At 36.6% G+C, this 18,224-nt stretch overlaps 2 protein-coding genes and 1 long non-coding RNA gene across 9 annotated transcripts; 2 read left to right on the plus strand and 1 right to left on the minus strand.

Moving 5' to 3' along the window:
- The first annotated feature begins 572 nt into the window (after positions 1-572).
- On the plus strand, positions 573-4,035 carry LOC7457878 (26S proteasome non-ATPase regulatory subunit 11 homolog). The gene is made up of 2 exons (XM_002311069.4): positions 573-728; positions 2,580-4,035. The coding sequence occupies exon 2, from the start codon at positions 2,606-2,608 to the stop codon at positions 3,872-3,874; it is 1,269 nt and encodes a 422-aa protein (XP_002311105.1). The 5' UTR covers positions 573-728; positions 2,580-2,605; the 3' UTR covers positions 3,875-4,035.
- Positions 4,036-6,508: 2,473 nt separating this feature from the next.
- LOC7457880 (elongation factor 1-alpha) lies at positions 6,509-16,514 on the plus strand. Of its 7 annotated transcripts, none has more exons than XM_052455029.1 (4): positions 6,509-6,655; positions 7,212-7,314; positions 14,800-15,164; positions 15,305-16,514. In XM_052455029.1, exons 2-4 carry the CDS (start codon positions 7,218-7,220, stop codon positions 16,190-16,192), a joined length of 1,350 nt encoding a protein of 449 aa, XP_052310989.1. In that variant the 5' UTR covers positions 6,509-6,655; positions 7,212-7,217; the 3' UTR covers positions 16,193-16,514. The 7 variants fall into 7 exon arrangements, with proteins under 7 accessions (XP_052310989.1, XP_052310990.1, XP_052310991.1 ...); XM_052455030.1 differs by lacking the exon at positions 14,800-15,164 and adding an exon at positions 7,820-8,671 and having other exon boundaries at positions 6,510-6,655; positions 7,212-7,679; positions 16,157-16,514; XM_052455031.1 differs by lacking the exon at positions 14,800-15,164 and adding an exon at positions 7,820-8,519 and having other exon boundaries at positions 6,510-6,655; positions 7,212-7,679; positions 16,005-16,514.
- LOC127905632 (uncharacterized) lies at positions 8,258-16,049 on the minus strand. Its single transcript, XR_008059837.1, has 2 exons — positions 15,901-16,049; positions 8,258-8,415 (listed from the first exon to the last, which is right to left on the minus strand). It is a non-coding gene; the product is annotated as an uncharacterized LOC127905632 (long non-coding RNA).
- Positions 16,515-18,224: the final 1,710 nt, after the last annotated feature.

Below are 18,224 nucleotides of genomic sequence, written 5' to 3' on the forward strand. Positions count from 1 at the left end.
AGCTTATTTTTCTCTCTGCAGTGTCTGGTTTTCCAAACAGTTGTAATTCGTCCATGCGACTGAATTTGACCGGGATTGGGGAGTACCCTGGAGGTTTTCTCGGTTAATCAGTGCCGCTGTTAAGAAAATTAGAAAAGGAAAAAATTGCATACGCACCATGGGCATCGTGCTAGTAATTACAAAAAAGAGAGAGAGAACCTAAAAGTATAAATAGAATATTTATTTTGTTAATTACCGTTGTCTAATTAAAATTTTGTTATTTGTTTTACTTCTTATTAATCGAAGATTTGTTATATGCTTTTCGGTTTTAATGCTGATTTTAAGAGTGAAGTCGTTTGTTGTTGGTGCCTTGAGTAACTATGCACAAATAGAAGGGCCTCATAAAAAAAATATTTGATGGAGGGCCACATTAAACAAATTAAGTAAGTAGAGGGACACTTGAGCTTGTAAACCCGGTTTTTATATATTCTCAAATTATTGCAATTTGGTCGTGTTGAAAACGAATCGGAACCTCTTATTTACAACGGGCCTTAAAATTATTGGGCTTCAGGTCCAAGTACAGCTGAAGAGTTTGCCCACGCAACAAGTCATCCCAAATAAAGGGGCACATCATAAAACTATCAGAGACTTCACTTGGCTTCACCCCCCTACCACCTCTTCAACACAGGCAGGAAAAGCAGACGGACGCGATCTACTCCAGCAGCAAGCTCGGTCTTTTCTGTTCACGGGTACGTTCCACTTCTTACAATCTACGTGGTTTCTCTCTTTGCATCAATCATTTCAATCTATGAACTTGTTCTTGCTGTATCTCTGATTTTTGCACGAATTAGGTTACCTTCTAAATGTGGTCCGGATGAAGATTAAACTTTTTTTTCAGAGTAGTTTCGTATTTTCATTGGCTTTCAATTTTTTGGATCTGCATCAAAACTGTTAATATTTTTGTTTGTGCGGAACAGGGGCTTGGTTTCAGTATTAATTGATAACAGTTTTGTGTTGATTACACACTGACAGTTTAAGTGTGCCTATAGTTAGCTTAACGCTTCCGCTCAACCCAACCAGTCTGCTAGACATAAACGGTGTTTTTTTCTCCTTTGGCATCTCTACTGAGTACGATTTGAATGTAGGGCTTTAGTCTTGACCTATTAGGGGGATGAGTGCTTTGATTATTACAGACTGGAATTTTAAGTTGGTCGATTAATTAAATTGTTATTTGTTGATTGTTGAGGGAACTAGGGTTTGGTTGGTTAAAGCCTGCATTTGAGATTCATCTGTAGGGGACATGTAGTGCATAATTTGAGGTTTCATTTAGGATTGATGGAAAACAGAGTGGAGGGAGAAAAAATAAAAGTCAGGAAGTGATTGAGCTTCCCTTTAATGCTTGCTTTATGATTTTATTAAAAGTGGGTAACATGGCACATTCATTGCCACACATTCTCACATCTGGAAAGCCTAGCCACTACATCAGGAGTGAAAATACTGCTGCATGTCTCCCTTAATGAGAAGTTGCAAATTTAGAATTAGTGAAAACATGATAAAAAAGTGATTTCGACCATCCCATCTTGCTGAGGCATAATCGCTGCATGATTTTATGTGGGTCCTATTTTTGTTCGTTGAGTTGTTTAACCTGCTTTTAAATTGCAAGTTTGATAACCATGTGTGTATCATCTTAAGCACTTTAACTCCAACAGTAGCATCTGCTACTCATCTCTCTTGGAATGCTGTGCTATCCTCATATGCCCCCAGGTATGGAATAGTAACAGCCTCATTGAACATGAGTTTTTATTTCCCTGGAAATACTGCCAACCATCCTAGTTTTTAAGCTAGTTAGTCTATCTGTTTCTCTATATTGTTTTTGTTAGCCTAATTTTGAAAACTTCCAAGTATAATTTGCGTTCATTGACACCCATTGAGTTTTGAAGTTGGCTGTTTTAAATCAGTGCTTTTCAAAATAGTGATTTTGTGATGTTGTTGGTTTTTCTCTCTTTGACTTTAAGTTGTCTGTTTAAGATCAGTGATATTGTTGTTTTTTCAGCTAGTTAGTCTATCTGTTTCTCTATATTGTTTTTGGTAGCCTGATTGAGAAAACCTCCAAGTATAATTTGTGTAGAATTCTATGAATACTCTGTCTAAAAAAGCCAAAGATAATGTAAGACAATAATTAAGGATTCCATAGAAAAGAAACCAAGGATACTAATTTGATAAATTTTGATACCCATTGAGTGTTAAAAGTTGCCTGCTTAAGATCAGTGGTTTTTTAAAAATAATGATTTCATGATTTTGTTGGTTTTTTTCTCTGTTTTGTGGGATGAAATAGTGTTGTGAGCTCTGATGTTATTGGTTCTAACGGAGACAATACTCAGAATCTGATGCAGCAAAAGGTCTTAACATTATTATGCTGTTAGTGTAGGTAGCTACTGCCAGGAATCTTTCCTTTGTATTCACTACGTGTTGTTGTCTAGACTCTAGATGGATATCTTGCAAGCAGTTCTTCTTGGGGCATATGCATACTTTTATTCTTTACCATCATTTTTTCATTGCTTGAGGCAAGGGCGCATATCAAATAAATTTTCATTTTGCAGGACTTTGATATTTCAAAACATTCACCATGTCAACCTCGTATCTCCCTGCAACTACGGATTCAATTGCTCAGGCTTTAGAGGCGAAAAATCCATCTGAATCCATTTCAATCTTTTACCGCATACTAGAGAGCCCATCATCTTCTCCTGAATCCCTCAGGATTAAGGAACAGTCCATCACGAATCTCTCAGATCTTCTTAGACAGGAGAACCGGGCAGAGGAGCTTCGAAGCCTTCTGACCCAGCTGAGGCCCTTTTTTGCATTGATTCCCAAGGCAAAAACTGCAAAAATTGTTCGTGGGATAATTGATGCGGTAGCTAAAATACCAGGCACTTCTGATCTCCAGATTTCTCTGTGCAAAGAGATGGTGCAGTGGACCCGTGCTGAGAAGCGAACTTTTCTTCGGCAGCGAGTTGAAGCAAGACTGGCAGCCCTATTGATGGAAAGTAAAGAGTATTCAGAAGCATTAAACCTGCTTTCTGGCCTGATCAAGGAGGTGAGAAGATTGGATGACAAGCTTCTTCTTGTGGACATAGACTTGCTGGAGAGTAAGCTCCACTTTTCTCTAAGAAACCTCCCTAAAGCCAAGGCTGCACTAACAGCAGCAAGAACAGCAGCCAATGCAATTTATGTGCCACCAGCTCAACAGGGTACTATAGATTTGCAGAGCGGGATCCTTCATGCAGAAGAGAAGGATTACAAAACTGGTTACAGCTACTTCTTCGAGGCATTTGAAGCTTTCAATGCTCTTGAAGATCCCCGAGCGGTATTTAGCCTCAAGTATATGTTGTTGTGCAAAATAATGGTGAGCCAAGCTGATGATGTTGCAGGAATAATATCATCCAAAGCAGGGCTACAGTATGTGGGGCCTGAGCTGGATGCAATGAAAGCTGTTGCTGATGCTCATTCGAAACGCTCCTTAAAGCTCTTTGAGACTGCACTTAGGGATTTTAAAGCCCAACTAGAGGAAGATCCAATTGTTCATCGGCATCTCTCATCCCTATATGACACTTTACTAGAGCAGAACCTTTGCAGGTTGATCGAGCCATTCTCAAGGGTTGAGATTGCTCACATTGCAGATCTGATTGAACTGCCCATAGATCACGTGGAAAAGAAACTATCTCAGATGATTCTGGATAAAAAATTTGCTGGGACTTTAGACCAAGGTGCTGGATGCCTCGTCATTTTTGATGATCCAAAAACAGATGCGATCTACCCAGCTACGTTGGAGACCATTTCCAATGTTGGCAAGGTTGTTGATAGCCTCTACGTGAGGTCCGCCAAGATTATGGCTTAAGGTTCAAGATGTAGGAGGCGGCTGTTTAGCGGCTGCTTGCACCCTTCAAAAGAACTGTGTTTTGTTGCGGAAATGTGTTTATCTTTTCTTCAATTGATTTAACTTAATGTTTCGTATGGGAGTGCATTTATATCTACCGAGTTTGAGAACTGGTTTTTTTTTTTCCCTCTCTCTCGCCTTGCTATGAACTGAGTCATGCAATTGAAGTGGAAATGTTGACTGGGGTTGTCTTCACCAGCAGAAAGTTCATGACTTCATTGCTACGGGGGAGTGGAGGGACGTCCATATAATTAATTTACGAGATAAAAAGGGTTATGACTCAAGAAGTAAAACATCTTTGTATTTGCTAGTCAGCATGGACCGGGAATGGATACACGTGTCTATATGACGAATTGATAATGTTTTGAATTGTCGGTGCAATCAATGGCTCTCGTGATCGGTTCACCTGTGTGACTGTGTGTGATAACATGAAGAACGATCCAAGTTCAGGAGCCAAAAATGGGGGTATTAAATAGTTTGAATAGGGAGAATGAGAAGATTTAGCATGTAAAATTGATTGTTATCCATCACCTCATTTAGGTAGTGCTTGTAATGCTGGATAATATTAATTATACTGAATAGAATTGGAAATAGAATTGAATAAATAATTGTTTTGTGTTGTATTTGATGCGTTTTGGATTAGATTAAACAATTTGTTTTATTTTTGTGTTTGCTAAACACTAGAAGTGACTTGGTCAACTCAAGATTTAGATCATTCCGAGTTTAAAAAAAATAGAAGAATAATTGGTCTGATTTGATCCAGTCAAAACTTGGATCAACACGAAATAAAACACAATCCAAAATTTCTTTTAATTTTTTTTATATTTTTTTGTCAAAACAAGGTTGTTTTGACTTTTTTTTTTTAATTTAGGTCAACTCGAGTTGACCCTTCTAAGTCACGTCTCAAGCTTTATCTCAGGTTGACCTTTAAGTTAGATTTTAAAACTATAATAATAATCATTTTTATTTTTATATTGTTTTGGGTCAACCCAGGTTGATCATCCTGTCCCATGATTTGAGCCTTGCTCTAATTCGACCTCTTAATTGGGTTTTAAAATTATGACAATAGAGATTTTTATCATTACATTGATCGGGTTAATGGTTAACCTGGCCCATGACCCGAGTCTAACACTGGGTTGGCCTCAAAGTATAAGTTTTAAATTTATAATAATAACTATTTGTATTCTTGTGTTGATCGGATCAATAATCTACCCTAACATAGCTCCAAGTTGACTCCTGAATCGGGTTTTAAAACTACAACAATAATTATTTTTATCCTTACGCAAACCTAAGCCAATGATTAACCCAACATGTGACTTGAGTCTGGCCTTGGATCGACCTCCAAATCAGTTTTAAAAAATATGATAATAATCATTTTTATCCTTACACCAGCTCATGTCAATGGTCAACTTGATCTGTGACCCAAGCCTAGCCCGAGATCGACTCTCAAGTCGAATTTAAAACTATAATAATAACTATTTTAATCCTTACATTGACCAGGATTAATGGTCAACCTAGCTCATGACCCTAAATTGTTTTTAAAACTATAATAACTACTTCTATCATTTTATTAACTCAAGTTAATGGTCTCCACCTGCGATCTAGACCAGGCCATGAGTCGAGTTTTAAAACTACAATGATAATTATTTTTATTCTTACGTTGATCAGGGTAATGATCAACCCGGCCCGTGATCATGGTTTTGCCCCTAATCGAGATTTAAAATTATAATAACAATTATTTTTATTTTTAGGTTGACCTGGATCAACTAGATTAATCTTTGTGCAGATGATTAGATAAATTAGTCATATCTCTTTTAGTTGGACAAAAATTTCTCTACTAGATCAATTTTGAAAAAAACAAAAATTATTTTTTATATTATTCAAAAATACAATAAACAACTTCACAGCAAAATTATTTTGTCCAGTCTATCAAACAATATCTAATAAGCATGTTTGGGTTTGGGAACGCGGTGCAAACCGCGTTCCCAAAAAATTCAATTTTTTTTTAAAAATGAATTTTTTTGTATGCTTTGAATCGTTTTAATGCACTGATCTCAAAAATAATTTTAAAAAAATAAAAAATATATTATTTTAATGTATTTTAATATAAAAAATACTTAAAAAATAACCACAATCACAATCTAAGTATTTATTATGAATTTAGCGGTTGTAAATATTTTTAAATCAACCTTGGAAGCCACGAAAGATTCGAAAATTTGAAGACATGAGAATGAAGCTTAAAGGCTTTCCTGACCCAAAAAGGCCCAATGGACCACGTTATTTTTCAACCTAGCAAGTAAGTCTAGCCCATAAGAAATAAAATCCCACATCAAGCCCGGAACAGAACAGCTGCGCCTGTTGTCTGCCTTTGGCAGCAAGTCTCTCTCTAATTTTTCACCACGACACGACACGACACGACACCCTATCAAATCCTTTAACTGGAAAGTGGACTCAAGCACTCTCACGCATTTCTATAGCGCGTGAAACAAAACCGAGGCAATGATTAACTTGCTAAATATAAACGTGCATTTCTGCGTCTCAGATATGACTTCGTTGAAAAAGCAACGGAAGGATACTTTAGGGAGTCTAAATGAAAAACGAGGACATTTTGGGATTTAAAACTATAACATTAGTAATATAAATACCACAAACCCTAACCCTGCTCCCCTCACTCCTTCCTTTTGTTCTTTCTGCCTATCATATCTTCTTTCGCGGCTAGGGTTTAATCAAAACTCTCTCTAGGTAAGATTCTTCGATCCCTTTCACCTATCTGTTTCCTATTATAGTTTTCATAAGGATTGCATTATCATTACTTGTTGATTACTGTCTTCTTATTAAGATTTATGTTGATTTCTTAATTTATGTCTTCCTATTATGTGTTTTTCGGTTTCAGTGTTGAGTTTTAAGTTTGAAACTTCGTGGACAGTCCCTTTTTAATCCTTATTTGACCTATCCATTTGGCAAAGAAAAATGGAGTACGTTATAAAGAATTAATTAGCCAGACATGAGATTTTTTCTTGTTGGATAGATATATAGATCTAAGAAATGAATCGCCGTGATTATGATCTTTAATAAGAGAAATATCCCTTGATTTTGGTTTATTTCGTTTTCCTCGATTGTTATTTAGATCTATTAATTTGGTGAAACTCTGGTTTTTGGTCTCCTTGTTCTAACTCTGTATATGTTATTTTAATGTTAATTTTATTATTGGTTTAGGCTCTTAGTGCCTTGTTAATTTAACTTTGTAGTTGATTTTATGGTGCCTTCTTTTTTAACGTTTCTTTTTTATGTATAACAGTTCATAATGGGTAAAGAGAAGTCGCACATCAACATCGTGGTCATTGGCCATGTCGACTCTGGAAAGTCGACCACCACTGGTCACTTGATCTACAAGCTTGGAGGTATTGACAAGCGTGTCATCGAGAGGTTTGAGAAGGAAGCTGCTGAGATGAACAAGAGGTCATTCAAGTATGCTTGGGTGCTTGACAAGCTCAAGGCTGAGCGTGAACGTGGTATTACCATTGATATTGCTCTGTGGAAGTTCGAGACCACCAGGTACTACTGCACTGTCATCGATGCTCCTGGACATCGTGACTTTATAAAGAACATGATTACCGGAACCTCCCAGGCTGACTGTGCAGTCCTCATCATTGACTCTACCACTGGTGGTTTTGAGGCTGGTATCTCCAAGGATGGTCAGACCCGTGAGCATGCACTTCTTGCATTCACCCTTGGTGTAAAGCAAATGATCTGCTGCTGTAACAAGGTATGCTTGTGCACATTTCAAGTTACACCAGTCATTTCATTTTCCTTATCCTACCTTGTTTTAGAATTTTGGTTGTGAAATTCTGGAATTTGGAAGCTTGAGGTAGTTGAAACCAAAGTAAATTTGTTATGCTATCACAGATGGATGCCACCACTCCAAAATACTCCAAGGCTAGGTACGATGAAATTATCAAGGAAGTGTCATCCTATTTGAAGAAAGTTGGTTACAACCCTGACAAGATTCCCTTCGTGCCTATCTCTGGATTTGAGGGTGATAACATGATTGAGAGGTCCACCAACCTTGACTGGTACAAGGGACCAACTCTCCTCGATGCCCTCGACCAGATCCAGGAGCCCAAGAGGCCCTCGGACAAGCCCCTCCGTCTCCCCCTTCAGGACGTGTACAAGATTGGTGGTATTGGAACGGTCCCAGTTGGTCGTGTGGAAACTGGTGTCATCAAGCCTGGTACGATTGTCACTTTCGGGCCAACTGGACTAACTACTGAAGTTAAGTCTGTTGAGATGCACCACGAAGCACTCCAAGAGGCTCTTCCCGGTGACAATGTTGGATTTAATGTTAAGAATGTTGCCGTGAAGGATCTGAAGCGTGGTTTTGTTGCCTCAAACTCGAAGGATGATCCCGCCAAGGAGGCTGCGAACTTCACCTCCCAGGTGATCATCATGAACCATCCTGGGCAGATTGGAAATGGTTATGCCCCAGTTCTTGACTGCCACACCTGTCACATTGCTGTCAAATTTGCTGAGATCCTCACCAAGATTGACAGGCGATCCGGCAAGGAGTTGGAGAAGGAACCTAAATTCCTGAAGAACGGTGATGCTGGTATGATTAAGATGATTCCCACAAAGCCCATGGTGGTGGAGACTTTCTCACAGTATCCCCCACTTGGTCGTTTTGCTGTGAGGGATATGCGCCAGACTGTTGCTGTGGGAGTGATCAAGAACGTGGAGAAGAAGGATGCTTCTAGTGCTAAGGTGACCAAATCCGCTGTCAAGAAGGGTGGCAAGTGAGCCCTGCATGTTGATGTTAATTTCCATCAGCTATGTTGGATGAGAATTGTAGTTTTATGTCTTCCGAAAGGCAGTTGAGGGAATTGGGCTCTTGATTGGCGGCGGTGGTTCCGTGATTCTAGTTTTAATTGATTTTCAGCATTTTCTTATTGTCTCGCAAGTTAAAATTTTGGAGATATTTTTCATGAGCTTCTCGTGAAATTTAGGTCTTGAAAATTTGGATGCTAAGAACTTGTATCTTGCTTTTTGCTTTGATTCTGTAGTGTTCTGTTTACTCATTTTCAATCTGTAGTTTACAGGCTCTGCATGTTTCGTCTTATGGATCTTTCTTTTTTGTTTATATGTTACTTTAGGATTATAAACTCTTATATGGGTGTCATGTTACCTCGTATTTGTGCTGCTACGATTTCTAATGCTTTCTATAGCTGATTGATTTAGCTGTTAGGTGCCCCCCTCTGAAGCACATCAATTTCTCCCTTTGTTTTGCGTTGGTCGTTATTGCGCAATGTGGATCCTGGCCGTCCAACCATTATCTTGTGAACGTCTGTATTGGAACCAAAATATTCCCTGCTATTTGGAAACTAGGTCATTTATCAATGATCGCCGTTTCGGAGTGTTTGCCTTAAATAATTCATAATACGTGATGATGATAGCTTGGTATCACGAGCTGAATTCAAATGGTCATCCGAATAGGTTTAGTAGGCGACAAGCTAAGTCGATGGAATTTATCACGCAGGAAAAATCGAATCTTGAGACAGTATGCTTAGATGTTCACGGATGGTGCACAGATTCGTTGTTTTTACATGTTTTCGTTTTCAAGTTGCTTGTTTTTGAGCTATTTGTTGTGTAGTCAACGACGGCCATTGTAGGATGTTTAAGATCGGCTGCTGAATAAACACAAAAATATATAAAGATGATGGGTATAAATAAAATAGATTAAAAAATCTCTTGTGAATCCAAAAAATTCCTTTAAAATAAGCCCATCGGACGTGATTGATTTCTAAAATTTATTGATTAACTAATTATTACAGATATAAAAATAGAAACAACTCTCGAAATGAAAGTGACTAAACATGAACAAGAGGGATCCACTGAAAAAGATTCTTTTTCTTCCCTCTTTTTAGAAGAAAAGGAGAATCCTGATAAAATCAACGAAATGAAAGAGATTCGAGTAAATAAAAAGAAAAGAATAAATAATAAATTTTATTTTCATTTTAAAGAGACATATTATAAAAATAGATATGTTTATAGAACTTTTTATTTAGATGGGAATCAAGAAAATTTAAAGTTAAAAATCTTTTTAGATAAAAAAATAAAAATCTTATATAATTTAAAAAACCTCATGTAATTATTTTTTCTGAATATAAACGATAAGTCTAGAAGTACTATTCAACTACTTGGATTTTTCAAACATTATTAAAAGGAAAAGTGATTAAAACAGAGCACAGCGGCTTCTCCTATGCCAGCGGGTTTTAGGACATTATCCACTCATGAAGGTACTTCGAATATCTGATCATATACCAATGACTTCCAGGTCGGAACCCACTTCATCCCTTGGTTTAAGGGAAAGATTCAATGTATTACAATTCGGCAACATCCAATTATCCTCCTCTCGCTTTTTAATTTGGAATGTTAGTTTAATTTGTACTTACAATTTAAGTTTAATCTTCAATATATATCTCCACAGTCAATTGCTGTCAAACTGTCATTTTATATATATATATATATATATATATATATATATATATATATATATATATATATATATATTCAGGAATAATAAATTAGGTTAGGTTTGGATTTTTCATGTGAGAGTATTTTTATTAATTTAGATGAAATTATCTGACAAGAAGATACATAAACAACGATGCTATTTACAGGAATAAATTGAAAATAATTAAATTGAAGAGTGAATATAAAATATAGTAACAGGTAAAAGCTAATTCCCATTTAATTTCATTGTTTTCCAAGCACGAACGCGCAATGACAAGATCCCAAACACTTGCCCGCGAACATTTGCAAGCTCTGATGCTAATAATGTGAGTATAGCACCCAGCAGAGAGCCCCTGAGTGAGGGGCGGTTTAACGCAGTGTAAATGCTGCTTGAGTGAAGGAGTTGTAGTTATAGAAGAAGCTCTTGGATGGATTGAACTAGGAATCTTTAACGCAGTGTAACATGATTTTGCGAGTCCAGCATTGTAATAATGCAAGGTAATTTTTAAAAAATATTTTTAGATAATTATTATTTAGATTTTTTTTGTATATTTAATACCAATAAGTTAAAATCATCGATAATGACTATAAAAATCTTAATCTAATATTTTTTAAATAAAATATATTTTTAAACACACTAGAAAATAAAAGGGGTTGGTAAAACATAACTATTACTTGCGTTGATTTTTTCTCTCTGATTTTTTTTTAAAATGAATTCACAAGACACTGCGTGAAATGCGAAAAGAAGCTCCATGGTTACATGAAAAAGACGGATTGACTTGTAGGGTGGTTGCCCGATGGAAGAAAAAAACCTTCTACTTGACCCGACCCTGCTTTATATGGGTCGACGATGGTTGGTCGAATGTTCCGTATAGAATCCAAGTCGTCATGAAATACCATCTTATTAAAAAAAAAAAAAAACATTAATATTCTTTCAAATCGAAGTGGAATAGATCTATTTTCACTTGATGCATGCGGTATATTTTCTTTCGAAATATCAAGGAGAGGAGAAGTGTTCTGTGTTTTGCATTGTATTTTAAAAGTATTTTAAAAAAATTTAAATTTATTTTATTTTAAATTAATATTTTTCTGATGTTTTCAAGTCATTTTGATGTGTCGAAGTCAAAAATATTTTTTAAAAATTAAAAAATATATTATTTTAATGTGTTTTAAAATAAAAAATATTTTGAAAAACAACTGTTATTATATTGAAGCTTAGTTCATCTTATTATATATATTGGATAATTATAGGATTATCTCATTTTATCTGTGTTGTGTACCGAACTTTGAGGGGAGAACTAGAGCACAATTAAATAGCTTTTAAATTTACAAATGTAACGTCAAGGTGGATTTTTTTTTGTTGTTGTCTGTTTGAAAAGAAATATTATTTACTGTATATAGGTTGATTGATGATTTATTTGATTTGATTTGAAGCAAGTTTGATGATTTGATGTAGTTTTTTTTTTAAATAAAATGATATTAAAATAAAAAATTTTATTTTTTACATTAATATATTCTTAAAAAATCAATTTAATATTTTTTTTTTCAAATAGAAAAACAGTTTAAATAGTATTTTAAAAAATAAATTAAATTACAAAAGCTACCTTGAATATTTCCTTATGATTCTCGGACATGGGATGTCAGGAATCCAGTATTTGTTCCCTTAAGCGCAAGCAGTATCGGATTCTAGAAGTGGTTGACTTTCATGCTTCATAACAGCAAAACACTTTATCTTGTATAAAACTTTTTAACTCTAATTTGAGGATGAAAATACAAAGATAATAAAAATATATATGGTAGAAAAAATATAGATAAAAATATAAAAATAAATATATTTTTAAAATAAATTTATATTCTTTAGAGATATAATAAGAACATATCTCAAGATAAAATATATTTTATTTTTAAAATTTTATTGTAAAAAACTCTCAATTCTAGATTTGTCCAACCAGGACATGCAATGATAAAAATAATTATCATCATAGTTTTAAAATCCGACTTGTGAGTCGATCTGGAGCAAAGTCCGAGTCACTAGTAGAGGTTCGGGTCACGAGCTAGGTTGACCCGAGTCAACATAAAAATAAAAGTGATTATTATTATAGTTTTAAAACTCAATTTGAAGGTCTACTCGGGATAAGGCCCAGGTCATGAGCAAGGTTGGTTGTTGACCCAGGTCAACGTCGGGATGAAAATGACTGTTATCACAATTTTTAAACTCGAATTAGAGGTCGACCCGAAGTAAGGCTCATGTCACATGTTAAGAGGGCAAACCCAAGTTGACCCGAGTCAACATAAAATGAAAGTAGCTATTATTGTAACTTAAAAACTTGATTTGGGGGTCAACCTGGAGCAAAAACCGAATCAGAATTAGGAGGGTCAACCCGTGTTGACTTGAGTCAATATAAAGATAAGAATTGTTATTACCATAGTTTTAAAACTCGACTTAGAAGTCAATCGGGTCACAGGCAGGGAGGGTCAACACAGGTTAACATGAGTCGATGTATATATAAAAGTGATTATTTTATTTTTAAAACCCGACACAAAGTTGACTTGGGACAAGGTTTAGGTCACGGGCGGGAGGGTCAACTCGACTGATCCATTTTTTTTTTAAAAAAAATTCAAAACAACCTTATTTTGACAAAAAAAAATTCAAAAAAGTCAACAGGTTTTTGACCCATGTTTTATCCCGAATTGACTTGAGTTTTTTATCAGATCAGGTCGAGTTAATTCTTCCTTTATTTTTTTAAACTCGAACCAAATTAGGTTCCGGATCAACCCGTAAAGTCAATATAAAATAGATTTTTTTATATATTTGTTTTATGTATTATTCACTATAATCAAATATGATACAAAAAACAATTATTTTATCTTATATATCATTACCAACACAATTTTATTTTTATTTTATCTTCATTTTCTCAATCTTTTCTATTATAGAATAGTAACTAAATGACAGCTTCGTTCCTGCACGAGACCAGGATAATATTTACTTATAATACTCCTAAGCCTGAGAGGAGGGACTTGACATGGAACTAAACAGTTTTCAAAACCACAAGTGCAGCATTAAAGTTGAATCCTGTACCTTTACTGTCTAGGATAATTACTTAACAAAAAAATAGTTTTGATGTAAAAAATATTTTTTAAAAAATAAAAAAAATATTATTTTAATATATTTTTAAATAAAAAACACTTTAAAAAATATTTATTATCAGAACTTATTTTTCTACAAGCATGTAATTTTTTTTAGTTTATTCTCTTTATTATTACTATTAAAATAAAATCAGCAAACCCAAAAAACAAGGCATCTTCAATACAATATTATCAATTATTATTTTGTTTTATTCCCAATTCCAAAAATGGGAAGGCTAGTTAAAAGCGTTCTCGATATTTTGCCAAATTACCAATGCATGCGAGGACATGACGGTGATTATATTTCACAACGAGGTCATTGTAGGAAACAGAAATATCACCAGGGTAATATAAATACGTCTACAAATCCTGTCAGTTTCCCTCTCTCTCGCTCACTGCCTGTTCTTGTATTAGCCTGCTTCTCCTCTCTCGCGGCTAGGGTTTTAGCGCCTCTCTTCAGGTTCGATTCTCGATGTTCTCCTGTTCTCTCACATGTCCTTGTTGATTAGCTCCTCTTATCGTAAACAAGAAAATGTTGTTTCTTTTTTCTCTGTTAAGCATCTGTGTTTTGAATCAGTTTTATCAGCCTTTAATTTTAGAAAAGTCTTGGTTCTTGATTCTTCGTGCCTTTCTTGTTTTCTTTAGATTATTTACGGTTTTCTCAGTGAATGTTACTGGCATACATCGTCGTTGATTTTTATTTAGATCTAGTTTTTTCTGTGTTGGTTTTGATATATCTAAAAGGATTCCTGTATTGATTCTATGATTTTCTTCAATTAGTTTAAGCACTGTCACTAAAATAAACTTATGATTTTCTGTTTAACTGATTAATAATCTTAAATTGCTATACAAATGTGTATCTTCAAAATGATATGCTGCTGCTAAATAGAAAGTATTTTTTATTTTTATTTTGGGTTTCAGTATTTTAAATATTAAGATATATTTGAAGTTGGCTTAAACATTGTTTTTTCGATTGATTTGTGGTCCGAGTACTTGCATCTTACCCCTAGAGAATTTGTTATTATTCTGTATTTTACAAGTAGACCCAGTTGCATATTTGAGCTTACTTTCTCTACGTGGTTTCAGTGTCCCAGTGTTTTGTTCTTAACTCTTATAACCTTTATATATGACAGCTCAACTCTATTACATAAGTATGGGCAAAGAGAAGTCGCACATCAACATCGTGGTCATTGGCCATGTCGACTCTGGAAAGTCGACCACCACTGGTCACTTGATCTACAAGCTTGGAGGTATTGACAAGCGTGTCATCGAGAGGTTCGAGAAGGAAGCTGCTGAGATGAACAAGAGGTCATTCAAGTATGCTTGGGTGCTTGACAAGCTCAAGGCTGAGCGTGAACGTGGTATTACCATTGATATTGCTCTGTGGAAGTTCGAGACCACCAGGTACTACTGCACTGTCATCGATGCTCCTGGACATCGTGACTTTATAAAGAACATGATTACCGGAACCTCCCAGGCTGACTGTGCAGTCCTCATCATTGACTCTACCACTGGTGGTTTTGAGGCTGGTATCTCCAAGGATGGTCAGACCCGTGAGCATGCTCTTCTTGCCTTCACCCTTGGTGTAAAGCAAATGATCTGCTGCTGTAACAAGGTATGCTTGTGCACATTTCAAGTTACACCAGTCATTTCATTTTCCTTATCCTACCTTGTTTTAGAATTTTGGTTGTGAAATTCTGGAATTTGGAAGCTTGAGGTAGTTGAAACTAAAGTAGATTTGTTATGCTATCACAGATGGATGCCACCACTCCAAAATACTCCAAGGCTAGGTACGATGAAATTATCAAGGAAGTGTCATCCTATTTGAAGAAAGTCGGTTACAACCCAGACAAGATTCCCTTCGTGCCTATCTCTGGATTTGAGGGTGATAACATGATTGAGAGGTCCACCAACCTGGACTGGTACAAGGGACCAACTCTCCTCGATGCCCTCGACCAGATCCAGGAGCCCAAGAGGCCCTCGGACAAGCCCCTCCGTCTCCCCCTTCAGGACGTGTACAAGATTGGTGGTATTGGAACGGTCCCAGTTGGTCGTGTGGAAACTGGTGTCATCAAGCCTGGTACGGTTGTCACTTTCGGGCCAACTGGACTAACTACTGAAGTTAAGTCTGTTGAGATGCACCACGAAGCACTCCAAGAGGCTCTTCCCGGTGACAATGTTGGATTTAACGTTAAGAATGTCGCCGTGAAGGATCTGAAGCGTGGTTTTGTTGCCTCAAACTCAAAGGATGATCCCGCCAAGGAGGCTGCGAACTTCACCTCCCAGGTGATCATCATGAACCATCCTGGGCAGATCGGAAATGGTTACGCCCCTGTTCTTGACTGCCACACCTGTCACATTGCTGTCAAATTTGCTGAGATCCTCACCAAGATTGACAGGCGATCAGGGAAGGAGTTGGAGAAGGAACCTAAATTTCTGAAGAACGGTGATGCAGGTATGATTAAGATGATTCCCACGAAGCCCATGGTGGTGGAGACTTTCTCAGAGTATCCCCCACTTGGACGTTTTGCTGTGAGGGATATGCGCCAGACTGTTGCTGTGGGAGTGATCAAGAACGTGGAGAAAAAGGATGCTTCTAGTGCTAAGGTGACCAAATCTGCTGCCAAGAAGGGTGGCAAGTGAACTGTGCAGGATGATGCAACTAGATGCTATAATATAAATCAAGAGTGGGTTCTTGTCACTAGTCTATTCATTGGTTGTCTAGCTGTTTGGTACGAGAACTATAGTCTTAAGTCATCATCGTCATTGCGTGGCTGTCGTTCACAGAACTGGGTTCTTGATAGGCGGTGGCGTGTTGTTTTGATCTAGAGTCTATTTCTGTGTCTTTGTTATGTCTCTCGGGTTGAGCATTTTATCCTCTTTTTTTTTATTTTTTGACAACTGGTCAGAACTTTTAAATCTTGTCACAACTTTTTTTTTTTTACTTGCTAATTTTGCTTGTCAACTTTGATTTCTGTTCGCTCAATTATCTCTCTATTCTGACAGCGTGTTTAGAATCATTCCCACTATAAATTCATATCCATGAGTAAAATTTTTACAAATCTCAAGCAATTACATTCAATAAAAACCTTTTTTTTTTAATATTTAACATTAAATACAAAACCTTATTATATTATACATAAGGCCTTCGACACACTTTGCCTTCTCTCTTGTTCTCTGGAATCTGATCTACTAAATTGGCGTTTATTTATTTTTGAGTTTTCAATTATTCGGTTTCAAACGTCTAAATGGATTAAATGGAATCAATATATATATAATTTGCTAGTGATTAGTTGTTGTCATTTTATTGCAATTGCTGCGGTGACCAATTGCCTGCAATGTTTTTAAGCTTCGAAAATGCCATCTAATTGGGTTTTTGCAACATATTTATCACCTTCTTTGTTGTTAAAATAGGCAAATCCTATCGATTCGCCTTAGGGAAGATACCTGGATTGGGTGGAGGAGAGTCATCTGGCTGCACTAGATTCTAGCGAGATTTCTGCCCTCAAATCTTATTTATAGACTGTCAAGTTGACAGCGGAGGCAATTGGGACTGGTAACTGGTCAATGATGATCTTCGTGAAAGCACCATCCATATGAAAATCTTTGCGATCTGTCGTCCTGATTCAAACTTGGGCTTGGATAATAAACTGTTGTGATGACGGAAAATTGTGTCAAGACTGTATGAAGTATGAAGCTATCTTAAATGATAACAGGAATGAGATGGATGGCCATTTGGGAGTGTTTGGGAGTGGAGAGTGCCTGAAGGTGTTAATACATTTTTGTGGCTCGCAGCTCAGATAGAAATCCTTGCTAATGAGCAGGAGCCTTTAAAGTGTGGGCACTGGGCACTAACCATGTTAGTGTGAATTGTTTTTTTTTTTTTTTTAAAAAAAAAAAACAGGTTAGAGGGGAGCAGATCGGTGAGCGTAGAAAGACAATCTGAGTTTTTTTTTCCATATGCCTTAGAGAATGGTTTTTAGGTCCAGCCTTGCCAAGTCTGAAATTGGCAAAGGAAACGATGATTGGGATATCACATAGACATAGCTACGGTGTGGGTATTTGGTGATGGAGTAATGGAGGGTTATTCAATCCCAGTGCCATTTACCAAAACAATCCATTTAATCTCATCTCCCTCCTCTCTTTTTTTCTTTGAACTGAAATTTCATCTCTCGTTCTGTCGAAGAAACTGATGCAGCCTGGAACATTGCATGGTGCAACAAACTTAACACAGATGTTTTGAGTGGAGGAACACCTGGAATAGCTTGCTTCGTGACTGGCAGGGGTGATGTATTGCTGGGTTTGCTTTTCATGCTGGTGCTTGCACATCAGTAACAGTAAGAGATGAATTTTGGGGTGTTAAGCTGGGATTGAAAGATGGCTTGGCAGGCGGCCTCAAGAGATTAATTCACTTACTAACACTGGCCGAAGAAAAACGCTGGAAGTATAGCTCAACCAGAGAAGAACCCTGTTGAGGAGAGCATGGCAAATTACAGTTCCAACATGTGTTTCATGAAGCCAATGCATGTGCTGAATGGCTGGAAAACAAAATGCAGAACCTCCTACTGGTATGCAGTGGAGACATATATAGGCTGCACTCCACGTAATTGCATGGGTAGTCAGTTTGTTTTGGGACTTTCGGCCGCTTGCATTACCCAAAAAAAATAAAAGGTTA

Source organism: Populus trichocarpa, chromosome 8 (assembly GCF_000002775.5).
Source record: "Populus trichocarpa isolate Nisqually-1 chromosome 8, P.trichocarpa_v4.1, whole genome shotgun sequence".
In the NCBI taxonomy this organism is placed as follows: domain Eukaryota; kingdom Viridiplantae; phylum Streptophyta; class Magnoliopsida; order Malpighiales; family Salicaceae; genus Populus; species Populus trichocarpa.